This window comes from Copidosoma floridanum, unplaced genomic scaffold (assembly GCF_036245765.1).
Source record: "Copidosoma floridanum isolate Cflo_tuat_1 unplaced genomic scaffold, Cflo_Japanese_pri ptg000012l, whole genome shotgun sequence".
Classification (NCBI taxonomy): Eukaryota; Metazoa; Arthropoda; class Insecta; order Hymenoptera; family Encyrtidae; genus Copidosoma; species Copidosoma floridanum.
In genome coordinates, this window is record NW_028321889.1 from 7,041,498 (window position 1) to 7,069,338 (window position 27,841).

General features: G+C 43.9%; 1 protein-coding gene across 1 annotated transcript; it reads left to right on the forward strand.

Annotated features, from left to right (window-relative positions):
* The first annotated feature begins 836 nt into the window (after positions 1 to 836).
* On the forward strand, positions 837 to 5,179 carry LOC106647879 (4-vinylanisole receptor-like). The gene is made up of 7 exons (XM_014364448.2): positions 837 to 1,127; positions 1,200 to 1,469; positions 2,165 to 2,355; positions 2,571 to 2,670; positions 2,846 to 2,953; positions 4,693 to 4,848; positions 5,105 to 5,179. The coding sequence occupies exons 1-7, from the start codon at positions 837 to 839 to the stop codon at positions 5,177 to 5,179; spliced, it is 1,191 nt and encodes a 396-aa protein (XP_014219934.2).
* The last annotated feature ends 22,662 nt before the right edge of the window (positions 5,180 to 27,841 follow it).

Consider the following 27,841-nt stretch of genomic DNA (forward strand, 5'->3'; position numbering starts at 1 on the left):
CTCTCTCTGTTGGGGGGCTGCGTCATTGTTGAGCCGCTGTTGCGTCGATGGATCACTTCGAATGCCCACTGTCGTCGAAGAGACAAATACTCGAGTGTATACTCGAGCCACAGGAGAAAAATAAAATCACCATCGACCACTGCCCTCTTAACGGCTAATCCGATCAATCAATTTTTTTTTTTTTTTTTTTTTTTCCGACCGCCGCATCAGTTACGCCAACAATACCTGCCATGTATCTGTCGAACGGACAGTTGACACTCTCAAGTTTTTTTTTTGTAGCGTGAAAAACGATTTAATATTTCTTCGGGGGGAGGGGCTATGAAAATCTTTTTTTGACAACACAAAGTATAAACAACGGTATATTACGTACTTACTCGGTGTAATGATAGAGCAACGGCAGGTATATGTACCTACGAGTACGTCTGCATCTGTAATTTTCTTATACACACTGCCAAGTAAAGGTAGAAGGAAAAACAGCCACGAGAGATCAATGAGCCACTTGGATGTCGTTCTAGGAAACATCGGCCTGCATTAATTACCCCGAACACACGCGTCGCGTATAGGGCTTCGCCTGTACGTCGCCCGACGATTATCTTCTCTCTACGCGCGGGTAAGTAAGTACAATTTAATAACCCCTGTTTCGTATGGCCGAAAAAAAATGTTAATAACCACCCCCCCCCGGTGGAAAAAACAATAATGAGAGTGGATTACATGTCGCAAGAATATTTGAAAAGACGGATCGATGGCTGGTGGTGGTTTTTGCGTCATCTTGGGAAACGGCGCAGTTGTTTGTCGTCGTTTATCGAGTGCAAAAGGGCCGAGGGAGTGAAGAGATCATGGAATCGGGCATTGCTCGGGAGTACGAGGAGCGCATCTTCCTCAACAGGCTGGGCTTGCACGTGGTGGGAATTTGGCCGCGTGGCAAAGACTCATCGGCGCTTTTGAGGCGCGTGCATTTGGTTTTCATATACTTTTTGATGTTTTTCGTGATGGTCCCGCAGTGGCTGGACATGTACTGCTTGTGGGGGGACATAAGCGCGTACACCGAGACCCTCATGTCGAACGTCTACATAATCGCCACCGTCTTTAAGCTGTCCAACTTTTTGATATCCGCGCAAGTTTTCGAGGTCCGGTATATTCTTAACACCCGTATTTTGCACATGTCGCTTCGTTGTCACATCTTTTGTGTCGTCCAAAAGGTAGTTTTGAAAGTTATGCGCACCAATTGGATCAACACGATGAAAACGCGGGTAGTGGAGGACAAGAAAATAATGTACGATGCATCAGCGAGAGCCAGGAATTACAGCATCAAGTACGGCTACATGACGTTCTTCACGGCAATCATGTACATGGTCGTGCCGATATTCAACGCGGGGAAAAGTACGCGCGACAGGGAGTACCCGTTTTTCGGCAGGTACTACTTTGATCGACACTCAGACGTGATTTACGGGCTTTGCTATCTTGGTCAAGTAAGTGAGCTTCTCGTGCGACTTGCATTACATTTTATACTTACCATTATACGTGCCTATTCGTCAAAAAGGGTGGTATGCCGTTTTTGAAGTTGAAAAGTATCGGAATTTTTTGCCCGTAAAAAAAAAAAAAAATAACGCCACTCATATAAACGAAAAATGGAACTTTATCCTCGAAAGTTAGCGGGCCCAAAGTGTGCGTACCCTTTGGGCGCTGAACTAGTACTTTTGCGCCCTCGGGACGAAATTTATTGTTTTTGTATCGTCAGTTTTTCTCCGTACTGTAATTAAATTCTAACTAAAATCTAGTTTTGCAGTACTCAACATTATTTGACAGATTGGGACAAACTAACACTTGTCTCATAAGCATATAATTTTTTCCAAAATAAAAAAATATGTTGACTGTTGCATGAATAGTTAAAAAAAAAAATATGTATAGCGATAAAACTACACTCATAACACTGAGCTAATATTGTACTTATTGATAAAACATAAAAACTAAAAAATTGCGGGATCAAAATTGGTTTGACCCTATAAATCGACAAAGAATATACATTGGCTTTTGTACTGGTATACCTATTTCAACCTCGAAAGACGAGGTACCATCCTCCGAGGCATCGACACTCACAGATATACAGCGAAATAGCGTCAGTCAAACGCATCTCCATAAATGTACGAATGACAATGAGAAACAGATAGTCACGGGCCTGATAGTGAGCGTGGCCAATTACTCGACGGACTCGATATTTCTGGTCTGCGTCTACCACTTTTGCGGACAACTGCGCATCTTGAAAAACGACCTCGAGGGCCTGGGCCGTGGCAGGGACAGCCTGTCTGCCAAGGACAAGCTCACGGCGCTGATTCGGCGCCACCAGATGGAAATCAGGTAATGATTTACATGTATAATATATACATCCCGCACGTGTACGTGGCATATGCGCGATCGACAACCACGAAAGCCATACCCGCAGCTCGATCGTCATCAATCGCACGCAGTGCTCAAATAATAATACAATATACATGTATGAAAGAGAGGGGACGGGGGGACCTTGATTTTTTGTAAAAAAAATGTTGTCCTCATTGTTTCCGACGCTCGCCAAGGAACGCCCGTGCCCTGCAAGCCATATTCAGTGGCTCGAGCTTGCAACAGCTGCTCGTGAGTTGCCTCCTGTTATGCGCCAATGGCTTCAAGCTGATCGTGGTGGGTTACGCCTTTCTTTTTCTTCCTCTTTCTCTCCTTTCCCTCCTCGAGTTAATTACTTTCGCGCCTCCTTAATCTCTTTCCTCTCGCACGTGCACGCAATACATATACATATACATATATATAGGCTGCACACATATTTATCATCCCTCTGGTTTCGCTGTCGAATTTCCAGTCACTGAGCAATCGAGACATCGAACTCATGGCGTACGTGGCCTGCATGCCGGTGATACTCTATCAGATCCTCTTCTACTGCCAACCGGGTAACGAGCTAGTCGTCGTGGTGAGCTTTACAACGTTGTATACTTTTTGCATAATCGCCCGCAATGCACATTGACCAACTGCCAAGCGCATATTATTATTACGTATATGTATGTATATATATGCCTCGATAGATGCTCCTACTTGAAAAATCCGAAGCTCGTACGCGAGGGAGAGGCAGGCGCGTGGAACAACTCGGATGTGAATCAGCAGCGGTGCCGCATGTATACTCGCATATCAGGGTTCTCGTTGTAAAAACGCAAAGCACAACAATAATAATACAAAAATACTCGAGGAATACAGTAGGAGGCGGCTGCGTGGGCGCTCCTATCAACAGGTGAACGCGCTCGCACTCCATCGGGTACACTATACCGTGGTAGCCATCGGTATTTTTTTCTCTCTTTTTTTTTTTTTTTTTTTAATTACACTCGCATACGCTATACTCCAGTATACTTACTTGCACTAGGTGCTCCCCTTTTGGCATTTACTTTAAATGAATCGATGTCTCGGTCTTGCAATGAGCCGAGTTATCGCCGAGGTTCACTGTCGCAACCGCACGAGGTGCGAGTGTGTACCTTATTACGTACGTATACATCGTATATGTATAACATTGTGCGCTGCGAGCCGGCAATTATATACATATATATAGACCGGCCGGCAGCCGGGAGCTCGTATTATTTGCAGGTTGCGTACCTATGCGGGCTCTGTTTCGTGTACACCTCGAGTAGGAGGAGGCCAGCCGGAACGAGCTGGCCCCCGCGTAAGGCGTATTACGTGTATATACCTACCCCGGGAGGAAGTCGTCACCGGCGTAAGCCATGTACGAAGGTGTATGGACGCACCTCGGAAATCTCGACCTCGCTCGCTCGGACGCTCTCGACTTCCCCTCTCGTCCCTTGTACTTGTACTTGACCATTTGTTACCGATTCCCTTTCTTTTTTTTTTCTTTTTTTTCCTTTTTTTTTTTTTTTTTGGCCAAAACTCATCAGTCATCCAAACGGGTCTGAATTCGTTTGTCATTTATACGTGCGCCCAGGTGGCTGGCAGTCACTTCGAGTGTATACTTACTACATTCAGATTTGTCGTTGGCTTTTTTTTTTTTTTTTTTTTTTTTTTTTGTGACCGTTTGCCGGAATTAAAGTTTTTGCTATACTGCGTGTATTGTATACGATGACGCGACTAATTTACAGCCGTACGAATAACGAGTCACGCCAAGGGGGACTATGACCTATTGTACATCATTATGCATTCGTTCCATTTATTGGAATTTATATACTTTGATACTAAAAAACATTACACGTAAAATGAGCAAATAGTAGTATTTTGATTCAAATATGTTATTTTCGTAGCGGTTGTGCCGTGGCCAAACTTTTTTCTTTTCCTTTCGTGGGTACCTGTACCGCGAGTGCCAATGGATTTTCGCGAAAAAGAGAAAATCGGCCAGCGACGAGAGAAGCGTAAAAAGCTCTCCTCGAGCAAAGTATTGTGCAGTCGGGCGTACTCTCGTGACTTTTTTTTTTTTATCTTGGCCGTTGGCCAAGTCTGCTCGTGCTTTTGCCGCAGGGAGGCGTATACACTACATACATACATAAAAATCCTCTATACGCGATAAATTTTACCCCAGCGGCGTTTCGCTCGACTTTTCTCGAGAAACAAGAGAAATTAAAGTGCCAACCCACTTTTGCGCATTTTTATTGAATTTCGTATACTCCCCCTCCTCCCCTGAACCCATGTACCACCAACTCGCGTCTGTCGTTTCAGAGCCAACTGCTCAACGAGGCCATTTATCAATCGTCCTGGATAAATTTGGAGCCGACGCTCGCTCGCCACCTCATTTTCATGATCCAAAGGACCCAGAAGCCCCTGGCCATAACCGCGGGCAAGATCTACGTTCTCTCCCTGCAAAATTTCATGAGGGCAAGTATACTTTAACCCCGTCTTACGGCTACAATCGCACTTTGCATCGCGTCGCGCAACAAACTTTTTTTTCTCGACCATACTTTTATACACTCTGCGGGCGAACTTTCGGCTTGTTACGCCAAAAAGTTTGTTGCACGACTGCATTGCGCGACTCCGCTACGACAGGACTTTTATTACTAATGCATTATATAATGCTTTATAATTTGATGAAAAAACAAAAAACAAAAAAATGATGTATCGTTGATCGTTTTAGATCGTGAAGATGTCCATGTCGGCGCTGTCGGTGCTCCAGGCGATATACAGAAAGAACAGCCAGAAATCTTTGTGAGCTAAACACAAGATGCGCGTAAATATCTGAAAATTGAAACCAAAAGAGCTATACGTGTTGTAAAATATGCCGAGTATGTGCATATAGAAAAAAGAAATCGTAGTTGGGTCAACGACAGCCACAATAAAGCGCGTTATGGTGTACGTGTTAACAATTCTCGTGTGCTTTTTTTTTTTTCCCCTGCCACTCGTCAGGTATATATATACAGGTATGGGTGTAGGTGTAACATATACATAATATTTTGTTGTAATGCACGCGCGCTGAGCAAGTTCATTTCCAAGGATTTCTCGGGGGGCACGATGGGCAAACTGTCCAGAGGAGCAGAACATAACGAAGCGTGTGCACACACACGGAGAGCAAGTACCGACTCCCGAGCAGGCGAGCCAAGACTGTGTATGTGCCGTGGTGCTTCGGGGCGCGCAGCGAGCGTGCTTCCGGCCTTGACCGGAAGTCGCGATCAAGAGAGGCTCCTCCGACGTTACGCTTCCTTACGCGTCTCTCTCTCTCTCTTTCTGCTTACGCTATGTGCTAGGCTGTTGTATGTATACATTCGGGCACCGGCTTTGCTACAACGCAACTATGTACCCTCCTCCTGTTGTATATTTTGTTTCTGCATACTTACGTCCCTATATTGTGCATCACCTACAACTGCACGGTATATACACACACGCGTAACGCTGCGAAAATCCGTCCACCTCGTGTGTATATACAAGTATATAATATACACCAAGGAGAGTGGGTGTATTTTATCTGGTGCGTTTCTCGCAGATGTGTCACCCGCGCGTATACTCGTGATAATAAAAATAAGAGACAATGGCGCAAAAGGAGGGTACAGCGATGGTCTGTTGGTAGCAGAGAACAACCCTTTTTTGCTTTTCTCCCCCTCCGAGTTCTTAAGTTCGGAGAGCCGGTAGACGCTTTGACCCACTGCCTTTTTCTTCTCATCATCATCGCGTTTTTTTTTTTTTACTTTTACGTGTACCTATACATGTACATGTATACATATATGTAAGCGCGTGCAGTGCACTACACACTTATACTCCTCCTCGGCTTTTTGACGACGCACATATGCTCTCCTCTCGCGCGTCTCTGTTGTTTGTGCAGTTCCTTTTCTTCCTCCTCTGTCTTGTCTTTGTCTCTCTTTTTCCCTTTTCTTTGGCTCTAGTAGTATAATAATCTGCCCCGTACGGGCAAGAAAGGAAGCCGGAATTGGGTCGCCGGCACCCGGCGGCACTTACAACATGTTCCCTCGTAGACGCGAGCGCATAGGTATATAACATGTATATGCCAGATATGGGCCTAGACTCTATGGTCTATTCCGGCCGTGGTGGACAATATATAAGAACGCGCAGGTGAGACACACGGTTCCAGTTGTGCGGATGTAGCAGTTGAGTGTTGTTTTTTTTTTTTTTTTTTTCTTCTAGATGTACCCACCGGTTTGCTATCCATTTTGGAAATCTCGTATATGCTTTTTCCAACTCCCCTGAGTCGGATATAAAACAGTCGACGAATGATAAGCCGCCACACGGTAGGTTCACAAAATAAAGCTGTAATTGCCCGTCACAGAACAACAAGGTCCTATCCGTTCGAAGTAAGAAGGGCACAAAAACATCGAGATGATAACAATGGGGGTAATGGTTTCTGGGTGTGAAAAAAAAAAAAACTCAAGTCTCAGGTATACCTACACAATGTACATATAGTATAAAGCGAGAGCGCTTGTTTGACCAGAAATCATCATCGGGCGTTTTTTTTCCACTGCAGTGCTGCCGTCTCACGGGTCCACTTCTTGCTCTCTCTCTCTCTCGAGGGATTTTCCCACACGCTTTTTCCACCATATATACCTATATACATGTTTACCTTGTACCCAAACAAACGAAAATCCATTTCGTTCCGCTGGGCAAAAGCGCTCCTCTTGTGTGCATGTGTACATCCAAAAGAGAGCGGAGGGTGCAGTCACTCTCCCATTACTTACCCCGAGCTTTCCTCGCCAAAAACGCACATGGTATATTATACGTATAGACGTAACGCGTTCGTAACACGAGCACAATGCACGAGTATGGACATTGTGAGGGAAGAATGAGCATGAATGATGCGCCAAGAGATGAAAAGCCGCGTCTTAATCATGATTGAGCGAGCATATAGGAGAACAATGATACAAGGTATATAGGTGGGTACACGTGGTACAACAATGTGGGGTCGGAAGCTCCTCGGAAAAATTGTAGCTTCCGAGCCCAAGTATAGGATGAGCGAGTGACTCGATTCTCTCGGCGAGTGAAGAGCGAGCGGGAAGGGAGCGAAGGAAAAAAAGAGAGAGGGAGTTCTGGAAGAAGAGGCACACGCTGCTTGTGCCGGGGAGAGAAGTGGCGCGTGGCTGATGCTTTCGGATGCCGCCAGATGTTACGGAGGCACAGGCATCTTTCTCCCTCCGCAGCTTTTCCTCTTATTCAAAATGTACGTCTCGAGAGAAAGAGAGAGCCGTACTGTCTCTGCCTTGGCTGCGTGTGCCTCCTCCTCCTCCTCCTGGTGCAGCGCCGAGAAAGAGGAGCTCTCGCAGGAGTCTGATGCTTTTTGGGAAAAAAAGAGCACGCGCTCGTTAGCCCCCGAGATCTCGAGCAAGCTGCGCGTCGTTGGATTAATGTATATATACGACGCGTGTAAGTATGAGGAAAACGAGAGAGGAATATTGTGGCGTCGCTCGTTCGTATACTTACGCCCGTTGATTGAGACGAAAGTCAACTTGGCCATAAAATTACTCTCATCTCGCATTACTCACCCATTGATACTCTTTTCTTATAACCCCCCCCCCCCACCGTCGAATCTTCAATTTTTGTACCGCTGACGCTAAGTGCTCCTGTGGACGGATGTATGTATACATGATTTTGATTTTCTATTTGAACTGAAAAATCGCTGGAGTACAATTAAAAAAAAAAACAAAAAATCCAAGTTTTTTCAACAAACTGCAATACATATCGTGTAAAAGGTCAATGGCTATACAGTTTATCACCTTGCAATTTTCTCAAAACTCGGCGATTATCGCACTGTAAACTCGTCGATTAATATATTAGAAATCGGTTGAGCGATTGGCTTGGCCGTGCGTGGCGTACACCATCACTGTCGAAGCTGGCGTCTTTCGCCAATCTGCTCGGGTGTTGTCGAAAACAAGTACTTGAAGAAGAAAAAAAACAAAAAAAAAAAAAAAAAAAGAGCCCAGTCCAGGTGTGCGCTCTACACAGAGGCTCGAACAAGAGGAGAAGAGAAAAAAAAGAAAGAAGAAACACGAGAGCTCCTTGAGGAGGACCGATGGGCCCAAAGTGTCCGGGGCGTGGATGCCATCGGTCTTATCTAATCACCCCACCCAGCTTTTCCCTCGAGTTTTTCCGGGTGGGGGGTGGCGTGTCCCTCTGCGGAGGAGAGCCAGGTGTCACGAAATTCGCAAAGCCAGGCGCACGATCGGCCCAAACAATCAGAGTGTATGTGTGTGCGCGCGTATAGGCCCCGGCAGCTGCTTCGACGCCTGGCTTCCCTCTCCTCTTTTCTCCTCCTCATCCGCGTTGACGCTTTCTTTTTTTTCCCTGCATAGGACGACGTCGTACCTTTTTTTTTTTTTTTCTTAAATAACGCGAGCGAGAGGCTCCCATATCCCACCCACCCCCCTCTTGTCCCTCACTTTGGGAGCACGACGGCCACGCGACCTCGCGCGACACTTGCCACCCCGTCGGCCTCTTGTTCCTCGCTGCTACTCGATTGACACTCGATACGGCGAAGCCCGGCCTTCCCTTGCCGCGTATGCCCTGGATGGCTCGTTACTCGGACGATTTTACCGCGCCCATCCTCTGCAGTTCCGGCTCTCTACCTATATACAATATCTCAACGATGGCGTTTCCTCCCCTGCAGCTGTGACTTGTTTTCGCCATAGTCATTTAAGGATATTTTTTTTTTTTTTTTACTTTTGGTTACCGAATTTTTACCGTTTCAACCAGTACGCAAACAGTTAAAATCACTGTACTTACCCGCGACAAAAATTATTGCTCCAAGTAGTAAAATAATTACTGTTCAAACAGTAATAAATCTCTGGACGACTAAACAGTGCCAGATTACCAATTGAGCACAGTAATTTTTACTTGATTATTTTTTTTTTCTCTCAGTGGACGTCCACTGTGTGTACGTTGTGATTTTTATCCTTGATGGTAATATCATTATAACCGATAGAAAAACAATTTTCTCTAATTCGAGACAACAGCATGGTGCACAATTCAAGATAGTCTAGACAGGCTGGAGAGTGTTTTTTCCCTCGCGGTCGGTAGATTCCCGGACTAAATTTATCCTCCACGCGAAAAAAAACAGATCACGGCGCGATGATCCGAATAAAAAACAAGAGTTTAAAAAAATCGGGAGGAAGAAAAAAGAAGCCAAGGGGACAGAGAAATTTCTCGCAAGATGGGAACAAACGTCACAGGGCATGTACGCATACATATGTATATGTATATGGTTGCGGCTGGTCTATACATAATGAGGCAGATTTTTTGAGGAAGCAACATCCTCCCTTTCCTCGCTCGCTCTCTCCCCCGAGCGCACTCGGTGGCGCGCGCGCGCGCGAGCTCTTTGCAGCTGCTCCTCGGGATTTTCGAACACGTGCAGCGGCTGCAACAGCAACCACTGCGCAGCCGAGCGAGCGAAGGAACCCAGATAGAAGCACCTTTCCTGCCGCCTCTTCCGCGCTCGCAGAGCTTCGCTTCCTCCTCCTTCTCCTCATATATTTATGTATAAATATGGGATGTATGTGCTTCTGCTTGCTTGCTTGCTTGCTTTATTAAACTTGGTCCGAAAATCACTGAATTTCATATTTTTTTTTTTATTTTTTTTTTCCATCCCTCTTTTGTTTTTTCAGGATGGAAACCGTTTAAAGATGCTTATAGCTTGAATTTTAAATAACATCTTACTCGAGCGCACTTTTTCAAATTATTTCAAGTACCTACATGCATATAGAACAATTCTGTTTGTTTACACATAAATTGTAGTTTACAGGAATTTTTTCTTAAAATAACATCGCAATCTAGTAAAGCCTCTCTTTACCCATCGAAGGTTTGAGCAAATATTATGTAAATAAAAAAGTAGGGTGACTTGTAAATTATTGTATTTAAAAGAAATAAAAAATAGTTGTTTCATAATCCAGCTTGTAAAAGTCAACATTTGCTCGTACAAAAGACAATTATGTACTTTTCTCAATCATCCATTTCCTCAGACCTCCGATAACATGGACAGGGTGAAATCATATGCAGTGTACAGGATCACTCACCCCTAATCCTTTACACAAAATTTTACATACGTATTTCATATAAAATTGATTATTTTAAATTAAAAAGTACACTTATTCTGAGCAATACTTGTAGAAAATTTCCAACTGTTCGCTCGTGCATGCATCGCGCGCGCTTTTTTTTTTTCCTCTCCCATAGGTGCAGGGAAAAACGTGATGTACAACTGTACAGCGCATCCTGATTATTCAATTTTTTACATCACGCTAACGCGCCCGCGGAAGATATTTGCAAGTATGATAAAACCGCTCGGCAAACAGGATTAAAATATAAAGAAAAAAAAAAAAAAAAAACCTGTTGGATTAGCATGAAAACGAAATTGGACGCGAGAAAAGAAAGTCTACGTATTATGTACTTACATCGCTCGTACATTTAAATGTATACGCATTGTTGCAGTCACTTGTTCGGACGGCTGGTGATGGCTGAATATTGCTCCACCCATCGGAGTTACAGTCACCGGAAAAAAAAGGGGAAGTTTTACACGAAAGGGAGTCATCGTTTGTACCTTACACATAGGTATACGTTTGATGGACTCCCGTGAAGCAGTATATACACACGACGCACCCCAATCTCTTGGTCGGTATCAAAAAGTATATACGTAGGTACCCTCCCCTCGATCGATCGGGAATGCGATCAGCCGAAATTCCGTGGGTTACCTACACCTACTTTGTATTACACACGAGTAGCCAGTGCACGGATTCCTCCCCCCCCCCCTTTGTACGCGCTCTGCCTTCGCCCTTGCACTGTAATGTGAAGCATATATATATATATCACACCGGCGCACCTTGCGTGTGACTATTAAAGTCAATTTCAGGTTGCCGGATCGAGGGAAAAACGCGCTTGCAAGAGAGAGAGAGGGCTCCGAGGTTCGCTCGATCCGTATCCCACAGATTTATGGGATCACACAGGTTATAATCCCATATATACTCATGCGGGCTTTTGTCAATTTTTTATCTCCTCTCCCCTCATCGATTTATCAAGCACGCTTTTACAATATAATGCATGCACGCCGAGGAATCTAGAGCAAACGCGATGAAATGAATAATTAATGACGGTTTTCTTTTTTTTTTTTTTGGACCTCGATTTTTCCACCACAGATCCTATCTTCGCGTCGTTTCGCAATCGAGAGCCGAGAAGAAACACATGAGCTCCCAGTTAATCGGCTCCCGCGAATTTCAACACCCTTCGATTCGCGTACGTACACTTACATGCATTACCGATCGTTGCTCGAGTTTCCCGATATCATATACGTTTATAACCATGCGGGCAAACATTATTTCATTTCCAAGGGCTCCTTGAAACGTCGAACCTCCCTATACTTCTTGAAAACTGTAGGTGTATATATATGTATAAAAGCTTGCTTTTCTCGTCGCACGTACTATGATGTTGTTGGCTTGTTTTTCCCCTTCCGTGGTACTTATTGCACAAGTACCACGTTTTCCGCGCGGCCAGATGTCCCGGATGTAGGTGCTCGCGTGCCCTATAAATAAGCGTCGCACACCACACCGCCTCGGGAGTATATAGGTACACAACATGACCTACGGAGAAAAATCTTGTGGACGAAACCGCGCAAATATATATACCTACGAGACGTATGTATGTACAAGGATGGGTATACCGCGGAGAGCTTTCACGCGTCGTCGAGGACGAGGGAAAAGACGTATGAAAAGATCAGAGGGAGGGAAAAGAAAGGAAGAAAGGGCGGCCCACTAGCCGGCCGGCCGGCAAACGAAAGCCGAGACGCATAGTCGTCGGGCAGATACACAATGTGTATTACACATCGAAAGACGACACTGGCGAGGAGGGAGAGGGAAAGAGGGCATTATACTTATACATACCTACGCATCGAGGAAAAAAAAAAAAGAAAGAGGCCGCGGACGGGGGAGGCTGATCTCTCGGATGCTCGTGATGGGAGAAGAGGAGGATGACGAGGTGGTGGGGGAAACCGGCACGTGCCGGGCGCGCGCGCGCGAGCCGGCTGTACCTCACACACACATATATATATATATATATATATATATATATATATATATATATATACCAGTACAAAGACGCGGGTTGTACGTGCATGATGTAGGACTTGACGAGAGAGGGGGAGAGAGCATCCGCAACCATCTGTTGCTGCTGATGCTGGCCCGCTTCTCTCTCTCTCGTGATATTTTTATTTTGAGTCTCGTTACGTGGAACACGCACGAAATGTGGTGCAGCAGCCGGTCCTCATGATGATGCTGTGGCTGCTTAATTAGGGACGCGTGCAGTACACATATACCGACGCAGAGCCGATCTCGCGGTCAGCGGGCATCATTTTCTCTTCGCTGCAGCTCTCCCCCCGTGTCAAGTCCTTCAAGTGCGCGTTGCATATGTTATATATATTATACCGGCGAGACGAGCAGCATCCCGGCTGCAGCTGATGCCGATGGGTGGTGCGTAAGCGTGTCGCGGTATTATGTGTAAGATCGGCAAGCTGCAACGGTGTGACATTCCGGGAGCGGCGCGTGCTCGATGCTATACATTGTGAATAATATATATACACCGTCGCTTGCGTTGCCCTTGAGGAATTTTATTAACATATACAGGGAGATCGTATATAGGTATCGGGTGACGAACAACGTGCAGATGCTGCGGCGCGTACGCGCTCGTTTTTGGGCATTCCGTAACTATATTTTGATGGTTGAAATTACATAAACGAGAGAAAAATTATCTATGTAACAAAAGTTATAAAAGATAAGATTCATCGTCACAAAAGTTTCGCGTGTATGAACAAGTACATAATGGGTGCATGTAAGTATATTGTTCGAGGTGCGCGTGCACGTGCACACGTCGCGGGTTGATGCTCGGCGAGAATAAGCGCAAAGGGCACCTGTTGATTCCAAATGCTCGCCTCGCGTATCTTTCGCATAACATTACATAAATACCCATACACACGTACGCGCGTGCATCATGAGTTTGCGTATATTGTCCGTGTACAATATAATATATACGTCATGGCACATGTATACATATAACTGACGAGTATATATACGTATACATATATATAATAAGTACAGCGACTTCCTGGCGGCACGCGTTTGCCGCGCGCGCGTGTGCTCACCCACCGCCCGCCCGTGCAATGACTGCCGGTGCGTGCGCTTTATGTATACACATATAAGTAGGTACCCGTTGCTTGGCACCCCTCTCGCACCACCCGATGCCTTCACTCGTGTACGTATACGCGTATATATATATATCTCGCGCCACGAGCCACCGCCTCCTCCTCCACCTTTTATTCCTCATGCTCGCTCTGAATTATTCAACGCCACCCGTCAGAGATATGACTCGATCGTTGCACGCGCCCTCTCCGCTGCTACCGTATTACTTTTGTACACCTACTATTTTTATTTATCTTTATTGTTTCCTCTCCACGAGTTCCTCTTTTTTTTTTTTTTATTAAAATCGAGTAGCCGTACCGCCTGTCGATCCGATTGAAACGCTCGTCCGATCGATCGAGAGGTGAAAGCTACATCATCGCCACGCGTAGGATCTATGCATGTATAGACACTTATGTTAATCGCCTCGTGGATAATGGGCGTGTTTCTCAAAAGGAGCGGCGTCGAGTTGTATACATTTTTTAATCCTCTCTCGGCGGTTGGTATAATAATGCGTATAAGCTTGTAACGGCGTATACATATAGAGTGTTGATCTAAGCTCATTAGTCGTGCTTATCGCTATGGATATTTCTTCTTTTTTTTTCCAACGGCTGTCGTTACGTCGCGTTAGCGTGATAATTGATTGTTCATCTCTACATCGAATGATTCAGGTGGTGGCTTTTTACGTTTATAGAGGAAGTAATAAAAAAAAACACTGTGTTGTATTAACAGGTGATCCTGACGTGTTTTGTACTTTGTTCCGATTATAATATACCTTCGATGATGAAGTTGAGCAATAAATTTTGATGGAAAAGTTTTTTTTTTTTTTTTTTTTTTTTTAATTTTCCATTACAAACCACGCAACTTTAAAGCATAATGTCATGCCTAGTATAGTATAATTGAATTTTTATTTCTTATTTTCATTAATTGTTGAAAAAAAAAGACATTAAATTTACATGAGACAGAAAATCACGGCTGGATTTTATTCTTCAATTGAGCTTTCGATAAATTATGAAAATACAGATGAGATCAAAAAGCCCTTCAAACATAAAAGAGTAAAAGTTATTCGTTGACCAAAGAAAAGCAATCCATGTATTTTACACATATTTTTATCTTGATATCAAAAAAAATGCGGAAAGAAAAAAGAGATTATTATAAAAAAAGTCGCTGTAAATTATGTTCACCAGTTGAACTAAAAGCTTTCTTTAACTCGTCATCCCTCGAACTGCAGTCCAATTAAAATCCTCGGATGAAAAAAAAAAAAAAAAAAAAAAAAAAAGTACTCCTGGCCGGGTTGAATGTACTTACGCGTACAATACATGTGCAACAGCCACCGGAAATGACGCCGGCTCTCGCTGCTGCTCCGAATTTTCGCTAGTGATTCGCTCGTATCACAGCCAAAAACTGCATACATATAGGTATATACACACTTCCAGGCAGAAGCAGCCGCTGCAGTGGGAGAAGTAAGACGAAGAATTAAAAAAAAGAAAAAGAAAAAAAAAAAAAAAAAGAGTAGCCCACGACAGCAGCAGTAGCCCAATGTTCGTGGTGAAGACTGAAGCGAAGAAGCACATCGGGCTGACGCGGGGTGCGGTGCCAATGGGGGAGAGGGAGACAGCTATATGGATCGAGGGGCCCGATGAGCGCGAGAGAGATCAAAGGTGGCAGATGGCCCGACCCGACAGGCACAGCTCTCTCTCGCGCGCAGCCAAGTGGCAGCGGGCACGCGCCACTGCTGCTTCTGACGCACAAACATATACTTATATATATACCCATCCTCACGTATATATATATATTTATATATATATATATGTACACCTACCTCGGGAACATCTGCCGCTTGCCTCGTCTTCCTTATTCGAATGAACGCTTGTAAGTATACGCTATCCTTAAGTACACTGTATTGCTGTAAAAGACATCTTACATTATAATGATATATACATATATATACACATTTGGTCCAGACAACGGGCTTACTGTATATGACACAAGGGACATTGTCTCTTTGCGATACAATGCGCATAGATATACGTATACCCAAGCGAGAAGAGAAAAGAGGCGAAAAAAAGATTACCTATATAATTATATATACCATATCGTAGGTAAAAAGCTCTCGGCGTGTCCTAAATTTATCCTGTCTGCAAAGTAACGCAACTATTTTTTTTTTTTCTTTTTGTTTTCCTCTCGACTATATTTTTTCAAAGATTTATCCCGTGCAACTAAATTTGCCGATTTTTGTCAACTTGTTATTGCACCCTTATCGGGAGGAAGCGGATGTTGTGAATCCGTACTATACACAAACACAACTATGAGGAGAAGAAGAAAAAGGTTGTGCAAGTATACAAGAGGAGAGAGAGAGAGAGGAAGGTCTTCTATTCTATATATACCTCTCCTCACGGGCCGCATCATCTGTCGTGCGCTAACACATTTTCTAAAATCGTGGCCTCTGTTCTCGTTCTTGCAGTATTGCCGATTTTCGTCGTATACATATATATATATATACACGAGTGCAACTTCAACTTCCGCAAAATAAATCGCTTGGATGGGATATTTGTTTTTCGGCCATGTTGCATACATGTGTGCCGTACATTTGAAAATGATAAAACAAATCCTAGCAATAAATCATTATCCTATACCCATGCAACTATGCAGTTAATGCCCCCAAAACCCGCTTAAAAGCTAAAAATCCCGGGGGAGAGAAGATATGTCCCCCCCCCCCTATGCTCTCGAGTGGCTGCGCGAGGAAAAGCTCGTATTCGGTAATTTTTTCCCTTGTTTTTCCAAAACGAGCCAATACACCGCAGATGATTGCGGTCGAGCAGATAAAACAACATTGTGTACTTGTACGCGCCCTCGAAAAAAGGGCCAGGTATGTGTACATGTACATATATATATATATCTGGCTGTAAATAAGGTATATACGTGAGTTACGATACACACACCTATATAAATATACCTAGAGGCGAGGGAAAAAGCTCACCGAGGAGAGTTTGTTTTTGCGTGCGGAGTTTAACGCGCCCGGCGCACGCGACTCGCGCTATAATTCATCATACATGCGCGCACGCAACGCAATTAGTATAGACGCAAAAGTCAAAAAGTTATACGTATAACATGTGTGCAGTGCTTGAGATACACCTACGCGTGTAAAGGGGCTATTTGGATTTTGGTTACATGTATCTACTTAGCGAGATAGAGAGAGAGAGAGAGAGAGCGTGTGTACGTGTGATGGGTGTAAAGTGGATGCCGATGCGCGCGGGGATCGGCAGCAGAGGAAAAGGAGCAGGTGTCGATGATGACGTATGTAGGCACCACACACTATAATATGTACAACGCAAGCGGAGAGCATCGAAAATCGACGATCGAAGCATGCACGGCAGGGCTCTCGATTTCTGTGTATTATGGGATACATATAGGTATACGGCGACATTTACGCACATGCGGCATGCCTCCTGTACCGCGAGCCGAGCACCTTTCCTTCGGGGGCCCCCGACATCTGGCACCAGCAGTCCAAACACGCTTTTGTCGCCTCCTCCTCCTCCTTTTCTCATCTTTCCACCCTCCGTCATATATACATATTTTACGTGCGTGTACCTATATCGTGCGACACTGCGCTCCTGCAGCGTGCATGAAAACACCTTCGCATCGTATACTTATACCTGCCGATATGTGGGTGTACTGCACACATACGCGTGGCCCTGATTCCCGAGGACGATGTCGCCAATATCAATTCATCAATGTACAATCGGGAGCTCATGTGTTTTACCATTGCTCTTTATACCTATAATAGGTACGTCAGTGGAAATTCACCTGCTCTACCTGGCTTTTTTTGTTTTAAATCATCAGAATTAATACTTAAATGCGGGCGTGAATTTTTTATCATTGATAACAAGTAGCTCGAGTTGCAAATTTTGCGTCCAAGCAATCATTGAAAACTTTGTTACAGTGAATCGATCAAATTTTTGGGTTGCAATAATTCAGTAAAACTTTTTTTTACTCAAGAGCAATTTTTACAATTTCAACTGGTTGGAGTTTCATTTTCAAAAAAAGTGAAAAACTAAGCGCTGAAAATTACTCATTTGGCATAAAATTTTCTAAAAAACTTTTTTTTTACTTCATCTTTATTGTCATGTAAAGTAATCAGTGATTTATATTTGTATACAAAAGTTGCGGTATTTTTACCTCTACGTATGAGCAACAGTTTTATAACAAAAACAAAAAACAAAAAAAATTTAGGATGCCACATGCAAACACACACGTTGCTCAAGAATTTAAACGATAATGCTCATTGAGACCTTACAGAAACATAATTTTCCGTGTACTTGAAACACACGGCCCGGTCGAGCATTTCCGGAAAAGTCACGTAGGATAGGTACACTCTTCCAGCTGTGGCCGAGGCTGTGGCATTTGGGCAAGAAAAACATGTTTATACATCATCTCGTCGCAACATTCCATTTGCGTTAGTGTGGCAAAGTTACCTCTAAACTGTTCCCCGAACGAGAGAAAGCCAAAGTAGGAAGTGGAAGTACGAAATTATATGTGATGTGTGCCGCCGCAACAAATAAAGCGAGGGCACAAATTTTGAGCAACCGAACGATCAAAATCGGCTTACGGGATTCGAAAGCGTGATTTATCGTACCATTGAGACGCGATCTCGGGGGTACATCGACCCTTTAACACCTCGAACCGCAAATGTCGAATTGCGACTGAAAAGAGAAAAGTTGTCGAGTTGCGGCTCAGCGATAAGCTTCGTATATATAACGACATTTTTCTGTCAAACTTTACCCAGGCTTCGGACTGGCAGTTCTCAAAATGGTGTGTTTAAAATATATTAAAAACTTGTTCGTACGAAGAAGTACTTTTGTCAGGAAGTACAAAAAAGGCTAATGGGACATAAACATTATTTTGATGACCATGCACGATGAATAATTGCTTGAAAAATTTTGGAGTTCTATAAAAGGTGAGTTAAGATTTAAAAAACTTTTGCAATTTTTTTGAGTACAACTGACTGACAATATTATTGTACATCGATGTAATATATAGATAAATACGTAAATAATAACAGTAACCGCAATTCGACAGTATAGATAAGAAAAGGCCAGCCGGAATTCAACATAAATTAGAAAACGAAGCTTATCGCTGAGCCGCAACTCGACATCAGCCCCTCGAACCAACTTCGGCACACGTACTCGGGAAAACTTCGTTTTCCCCAGATGCAAAACTTCCTGCCACAGGTGCGAGGAAACAAAGATAAAAAAAAATTTATACGCGTCTCATCGGAATCCTCGTACAATATAATATATGTATGCCACACGCAAAAATTATGAGCCGAAAGTTATATAAGCGCTTATATATTATCCTCAAAGATTTCACAAGTTTCCCATCTGCGGCGGATCTCCCGACTCGCCAAGGGGTTGACGTTTCTCAAAAAGGGTTTTTTTTTCCCCCTCTTCTACTTTTTTTTTTTTTTTTTTTTTTTTTTTATTAGCCAATAAATAACGAAATCGCGTGAAAAATTGTCGCACAGGGTTGAGGGACTCTACATGCATAAGCGTAGTACAACACGTGCAACGGTATATAATATATAATGGGTGCAAGCAAGCCTCGAGGTATAAGCATCGTAAAAGGCAAACGTTTCCGGTTGTCACGGGAAAATCGTCCCTCCCTGGGAAAATACTTTGCGTATCCGAGGCTTTCGCCCCTCACCGGCTTTTGGCAGATTTATTTTTCGCACCGTTGGCGTTATACCCACTCCGACCGGTCCCAGGAGTTTAGCTGGAATTTCGCGAAAACTTCGCTTTGTCCTCTGCGGCCGCACGAGAAAGCAGGGCGACCGTACCTACATATACACATATACACACATAGACACCCCGAAAAATTGCTCGGCCTACTTTTATGCCTTTATTACCGTTTATAAAAGGTCACAACGGCAATAGTATAACCATAACCATGCGACGTGCCAACCGTGCCTGGGGAAACATGGGCGTACAATAAAAACACCGGCTGTTGGCCGTAAATACGCATCACGTGTATATATGTATATATATATATATATATATATATATATATATATATATATATAGTATGTATGTATACACCCGCGTGCTGCCGTACAACCGAAAGGCGTCAATTTTTCGGGCGATGGTCGTAAATATAACCCGAGCCTCGACGTAGCGCACACGGTCCAGCGGAGGATGATGGGACACGCTCGTTTTTATCGGGACGAGGAGGATACACCTTGTGCGCTCTCGTGCGCATTTCCGTGAAAATCAAGGAAAAGATTATATATGCGCACAAAAATCTGCATATAGGTGTCACACCCGAAGGAGTGCAGTTGGCAATGGGGGCGCGCGAGGTGTGCCGGGTACCGTAAATATAAATAAATCGAGGCGATTGAGGGAGTACACCTGGGCGCATAAAGACTCCCGTGATTTATTGCTACTCGGGACGATAAATACCAAGGGCATCGGCTCGAGGAATGAGTTCGCCAGCCAGCCAGTCTCTATCCGTAAGTGCAGCATCTGCGCTCCTTCTGTGGTGCACATTATTCGGCACGGATGATGCATCCTCTCCCCCCCCCCCTTGACACTACATGACGGTGCACTCCTAGATGCACCCATATACCTATACATATGGGTGCACCTAAACTTTACCTACATCGAGAAAAATTGAAAAACTCGCACTTTATACTTCGGCTGCCAACAGCAATTTTTTTTTTTTATTCACGTTGTAATATTTATACTGTCACGAGGCACATCAATCACTCTCGCGCGATGAAAGATTTTTGTTAAAACGAGCCGAATCTCAACGAGGGATGCATTGTAATGTTTAATTAATCTGGCTGCATGGACAGGGAGGGGGGGGGTGAAAATCGTTTAAGCGAGCCATTGTACGGCGCTCATTGTCTTTGGTGGAAAGAAAGAGGAAGCCCGAAAAATGGCCACACAGGCGGGGACCATAATACACGTGAGAGAGTAAAATAGGCACAGGAGCTGATATTACGGGTAAAATGGTAATGAGGACCATAGAGACGGTCTAGCCTCGGCGTCGTACCTTGTACGTGTAGCATCTGCACGTTCGTGTCACTATCTACATAATAGGTGTGTATATCTATCCGACCAATATGAAGGTATAAAATAAAATCGTGTAGGTAGTAGCGGCAGGAAACGCAAGTCGCATATATTATATGCCTACAATCGCGGGATCTAAGTCCGTACGTCTATGCTCCATATGTGTGAAGCTATAGAAGTAAAAAAAAAGAAAAAAGAAAAAGAAAAAAAAAAAAAGAAAAGAAATAGTAAAAAGAAAGACTCAAAGGTTTCGTGAGCGGGAGTGTGCGTGGAAAGCTGCACAGCTGCGTGCCGCTGGCGCTGCTGCGGCGTGCGACTAGACAACCCCGAGAAGCTAGCTTTTACATATATGTCTATACATACGCGTGTGTGGAGGGAATCTTTTGAAATCGCGGTCAGGTCCCTCCTTTTTTTTCCACGCTTCCCATCCCCACTCCCTTCGCTTGCATTTCGGTGAATACATGTATACGCGTGTGCTCCAAGCTCCAAAGTCCTTCTCCGTACATGATCCTTTATGACAGGCGGAACGTCCTGTACACCCGTAAGGTTTTTTTTTTTTTTTTTTTTTTTCTTTTTTTTCTTGGTGGAAAAACTTGTACGTCAAAGCGTACGTAGTATCCGATGACTTTGAAAAAGTTACATGTATACGTATGCTTATGAACAAACGGTCGCCAATCGCGAGGACAGGCGTTTTTTTTTTTTTTTTTTATTTAATCCCCAGTATTTCGAAACCAAGTGTATTGTGTACGTATATGTAATTCAAGTTTGTTGGCACAAGGTGTCAACGCGACACGGATCACGCGTTTGCAAATGCACAGGTAAGCGTAAGTGGATTATAAATACATGGGAGTCGTTTTACCTGTGTCTCCCATCGCTCGTGTGTACAAACATCATCTCGTATATGATACACCGGAGTCGGTTTCGTTCGATCGCGTGGACGTGGGGTAGACAGTCGAGCGTGGAAAATCACTGGAAATGGGGAAAAGTTACGCGTAAATTCGCTATTGTTTATTCGGCAAATCGGTATTATCGAAGCTCGAAGAGGAAAAAATTCCACAAGCCGATGCGACTATCGAGAGGTAGCGTAAATGTTTTGATAGTAATTCTTCGTACGGTATATATGTAATATCGTGTTGATATATTATGTTGCCAATTCAATATTAAATAGGTTTACGGTGTATTTTATTTCATTGCCGTGTAGTACAATGTTAATCCAAATGATGCGGTTAAGTACACGTTTAAAATGCACGGTAGTTGAAATCAGTTCTTTTTTTTAATTTTTTATAAAATTCATTACGTCCAGTAAGTAGTGTTGACAAACATTTGAAGAATACGTCCAGTAAGTATTGAAGAACAACGGAATCGATGCTTCGTAAACTATAACATTGCCTTTTCTATTGAACCTGGCCATTTTTTTTTTTTTTTTTCCTCAACGATTGACATAAGGACAGATTTTACTTCACGGGCTTTTTATTTTATTTTTGCACCCAATCTAGCTGAAGTGGTTAAAAAATGCTCGGTGTACCATTATAGACGTGGTTTGTTCTCCAAATCATTATCAACACAAACGCAACCCATTTCGTAAAAATATAAAAAATCAACTACCACGCGATTTAAACGTGTACTTTGACGCAATTGGATTTACATAGTATACAGAAAAAAAAAAAAGAAAATTAATAATCAACTGGATGAAAAGAAAAAAATGAAAAATCACAAATTTCTGGAATCCCAAATCAAAATCTCTCCACACGTAAGCGGTGGATCTACTGCGGCAGTAATCACAAATAAAAAAAAAAAAAATAACCACTATGGTGTCGGCAACAGAGGGGGCTCGTATATACACGCGTATTTATGTGTATATTTATTACAGGTAAGCAGCAAAAGCATCGGAGGAACTTCCGCTGATGGCGCACTGTGTATACCTCCCTGCTGTTGCCGACTGTCGAATGTATATGTATACGCGTGCGTGTAGGAGGGGGTGAATCCTCGATTTTGCACATGTTATTTGTGCGCATAGCTGCAGAGTAAAAAGGAGGAGTAGAGGCGCGGGGGTGCAGAGCTTGCCGAGTTTAAGCAACGGAAGGAAAAGGACGACAGATTGTGGGGCTACGGGGCCTGTCCGCGCCTCACGGCTGACTCCATCGACTCTCTTCAACGCGAGTGGAGATTCGAAACGACCGAAGAATTGAAAGTTGGTTTTTTTCCCTCCCCCTCTTTCTTCCTTCCTCGCGGCAGATGAGCAACCCAATGAAAATCTCCTCGACCCACGCGCCAGCTGGTACGGGACGGAGCGTATATATTATATTGTACACTGATACATCCCGAGCCCCTTTGGGACAGCAGCGCATTCGTTTATCCGAGTAGGTACTTTGGCGTCGTTGTCTTTGTTGCTTTTTTTTTTTTTTTTCTGCATTTCCTCCCTGAGCGTTTAATTTGGGCTCAAGTCGAGCGATAAATCGCTTCAAGTGCAGGTGCTTGGTAAAATTAAAAAAAAAAAAAAAAAAAAAAAAAAAGAAGCAGTCGGAAGTCAAACACGCGGCCAGGCGTCCTAGAGAAGCGAGGAGCCGAAAAAAAGGGAGCCGCAGCTCTCGGACCCTTTTGGTTGATGCATCGGGAAAGAGAGAGAGACCAAAGCTGGGCTTTTGATCGAGTCGCACTTGCAGGAAGAGGGGCCCTGCAGGTGCGTCTCGGTATTGACCTCGCGTAAATCGGCGAGATTCGTGTACTTCCTGAATTAATTTTTTTTTCCCCTCTACTTATATTATATACTACGTCAAGATCACCCCACTACTATACTTGTGCTACTGTTGGGCTAGTAAGTACCTACTTACGTGCAGTGCAGCGTCGAGTGCGCCGATCGATCGGTATACGATCACGTCGCGAGTGTAATGGTACCGTCAGCTCTTCGTATGACATGCTTGTACACCTATATACTCATATTTCATTGGCCATTGAAAAGTAGCCGATATCACGACTCTACGTCATTGGATCTTTAATGCATGAAAACCTCGATTTACCTCATCTTGAAAAAAAAAAAAACTATTATCTCGCAAGAGATCGGCATTTACGAGTGAATCTTCTCGATAGATTAACGCACAAGTTGGGCCAAGGAACGAACAGCCGGCCGGTTAGTCTTGGCGCAGCTTGTAAACACGCGAGGGCAAGCAACAATGACACTTGCACCCGGTGAATTGTTAACGACGTGTGGCTGGGACGACCGTGACACTCGAGATAGCTGCGGCCCCACGCGCCCATGCACCGCTGTTTGGGTATAAAATGATACTGCGCGTCGTGTGCCCATCGCCATCGATTTGTCAAGTGTATATAATATACAGGTATTGCGTCTTCGAAAGGGGACAGCGACCATCAGTGGAGGGACCAGGAGGCTGATGGTCCGTAAAAAGGTACACGAGATGAGAACCAAGTCATCGGGCGCTTGTATATATGGGTAAAATCGCCTTGAGCTAGCCGATAGGTATAGGTGCTTACATAGATATATCTATCTGCATGGCACATGTGCCACGGCATCTGTTGCATCGGGGCGCAGCAGCCCTGTACACCTACCACATGTATATATATTATGACGTTGTTGCTCACTCGAACGTATATATGTATACACGTGCGTACAGTGCGCGCGCTCTGGGACCAGGTGCTCCGTGCCTCCCTCCAAAAAAAGCTTCCCTCTCCTCTTGCTTTATCCCCGAGATTTCCACCATCTGCACCTCGTGCGCCGTTCGGCTACCTATATAGGGCACACGGAGGCCTTCTTTTTCCTCCATCGGTGCACCGGCACGCTTTTTCAGTCCCACCATCCCTATCTTCGCGCTAATGTCTATACTCCCTTTTTTTTTTTTTTTTTTCTTCTTCTTCTTTCTCCTCCTCTACCCCTTTCACTCCGTGCACTGCGTGCATCTTCCCCAACCCTTTGCAACGCTAATTTTCGAGGCCACCTTTTGTGCCCTATTCTGTACTCTCTGCTCTAATACTACGACAACCCCATTCTTGTTTTTTTTTTTTTTTCTTTCTTTCTATCCATCCCCCTTGATGTATGGCATTTACCAAGCAGGTATATGTCTATACGTGTGTACTGTATGGGCTGTCCTTGTTGATGATGATGATGATGCCTGTTCCGTTGTTGTGCAAGCCCGCCTGCCTGCTGCCCCAAAGACGGCGGCAAGTAAGGTGAGCCCTGTGCAAGAAGGGGTTGTAACCACGTGCATAGTGTGTATACGTGGGTATCCTTATACCCTATACTGCACTTTTCACATTTTCACGGTACACCGATGCGCCGCTTCTTCCTTCCTCCGCCTCTTTCACAATTTATCTGTAATTATACAACGGCACAGATGTACGAATATGCGCTGCACGGCCGTTTGCTCCAATTTCAACATAATACGCTTACCCATATATATATGGGTGGTGGCGTAGGTACGCGTTACCCGTTTTCTATCAATGTCCGCATGTATATACATGTACCGTATATAGATGCAGTCCAACCCCTTCGCTCCGTCTTGTGCTTATGAGGACGCCGGGCGCGCACGTAACTGCTGTTGCTCCGCGCGTACAATACAAGTATTTATACAAAAGATGCTTCCCTTCTCTCTATGCATAGACCATATATATTATATCCCAGTGTATTGTGACTCTTCGTTAAAAAAAAAAAAAAATATATAATATGCAGCGTGCCCTAATTAGCTCTAATATATCCGTCAGTCGACAGTATATTATGTTATTGTTATCATCCACGCCTGTTTTCCTTCTCCACCTGCGCGCTGTCGTAGCACAACGAAAACTGTATTTAATTTTTTTTTTTTTTTTTTTTTTTCCCTGCGATAATAATTCAGGTATAGCGAACCCGTGGATGATACAGAGCTCTTTTTGACTGTGACCATTGAGAAAGGAAAAAAAAAAAAAAAAAAAAAAGTGCGTTTCCTCGTCGTGCGTTTGTGTGTACTTTATGGTCGGCAGCGGGCCCAGGAACCAACCAAAACTCTCAACTCGGTGCAGCGCAGTTGGTACGTATATACGTATATACATTGTGCGTGGTACAATCAGATTGGCGCAGGTGACGCAGCTGCAACAGCAGCCGCGATTCTCATGCCCCCTCCATGCAGCCGTGGCCCATGGCTCACACAACTTTTGGATTGTCAGGCCTTGCCGCTGTAGGTACTGCACATACCTGTATATATACTACACCTTACACCCATGTATTTAATTAATATACGCTGCTCTCCATAATATGCTCCCAAATGTACTTATATAGTATTCTTTCTGTTTGGTTGTTACCTCGGCTGCTGCTGCACGTTTTGCAGTTATTTGCCAGCAAAAACGAGCTGGATTTGTGTTTATTGGCCCTGGGACTCACCCTATAACAACCATAGACGGGTTGCACCTTCTCTCTAATTTTTTTTTTTTTTTTTTTTTTCCCTTTAAAGGCGGAAGCCAAGCGTGGAGGAGGAGGAACAAAAGCCTGGAGAGCAAAATAAACTGCGTCCACTTAATTTAGACGTAAATTTGCATAAGAGCTGGGAATCGGCGAGGCGCGTGGGGTAGGTTACGCAGCGAAATTGAAACTCATCGTGCGATAGACCCCCCCCCTCTCCTATTGTGTGCTCTACAGACGTCAACCGGGCGATAAACGCGATTAACCCGAGACGGAGCGGCGAAAATGCGATTACGGCCCGATCGGCGCGGGCTAAGCATCCCCTCGTTACAATCTCTCGCTCTCTTTTTCTTCGCCTCCCCCCCCTATCCCTCTGACCCCCGTTTGATCTCTCGGTTTATGAAAAAAAAACAAGGCTGCTGTGTACGCGTCCGAATAAGCCATATTGATGCCTCCAGCGTGTCGCTTACGGTATTAACTTTTCTTATTTTAAAGGGAGAGTACGGAGCCCCTGGAAAATTTTCGATCGCTTGGGGTGCCCCCGATGCATCGGCGTGTTTTTCCGATCTCTTATTTTCATCGAGAAATATATATATATATATATTTTTTTTTCTTTTACATTAATAACGAGCTCGAAAATATTGTGGAGCGAAACAGTATAACGCTTTTTGTATCAACACCGGCACTTTTGAATTAGACTCTGGTCGTTGCGTGGCAGGGACATTTTTTTTTTTCCAGAGAGCAAAGATCATCCGTTTTAAACGCTCTTTCATTTATTATATACAGCAAAGGGGGAAAAAAGGAAGCGGCGGCGAGGGTAGGGCGTTTTTTTCCCCCGAGCCGTCATATCCGCGCGTACCTTTTAAAAAAAAAAAAAAAAAAAAAAAAAAAGAATAAAAATAAAACATAAAAAAAGGAACAAGGTTTTTTTTTTTTTTCTTTTCCGTTCAATAACATTGACATATGCCGCTTAATGAACGCGAAATCGGACGTATGTTCGAGCTGCATGACGAAATGATTGATGGCTCCTTTGCATTGTGGTATTTTTAAAATAATATACCCGCGCACATGGGCTTCTTTGAAAATCTGAATGTGGATTCGTTCGAGGTCACGGAAATGTGAAAAAATTTGTGGAGCAATCGGGAGAGGCGCGTGTGCACGTGCGGGTGTGTTATACAATGGCCGAAAAATGAAAATTTTAGCGCGCGAAAAGGAATGTCGGCCGGCGATGAAATGCTCTCCGAACTGGAAACGCATATATACATAGTATATTATACGCGATGTAAGGAATGTTACGGCTACCACTGATTACATTTTTGCGCGCTAATTAAAAAAAAAAAAAAAAAAAAAAATGATGCTAAAGCATGTTGTATGGTGCAGTTGCGCTTGTTTCGTTGCTCTGATTGGGGCGGACTAAAGAGCGCGTGCAGGTATATACTTTCTACAATGGCATGCAAGCTGTGTTTTAATATAGATCGAACGGTGCACCGAAAGTTTTTCAATCACACGCACACATAACATAATCTGTGGGAAGGAAAAGTAAATGAGAAATGATTTTTTTTTTCTTATTAAAACATGCCAGTACTACCATTCAGATTATCTATTAATCAATCAATAACCCCCAATAAGATAAAGAAAATGCGTTTGTTGTTAACTAAAATAGAGAAAAAAAAAAATCAATCAAAACCTTCTACTCGACCACGCGGTATTGAAAAATGCGCACCTCATTGGTAGGATCGAATATACATGTATATACATATATATTTTCATTCATT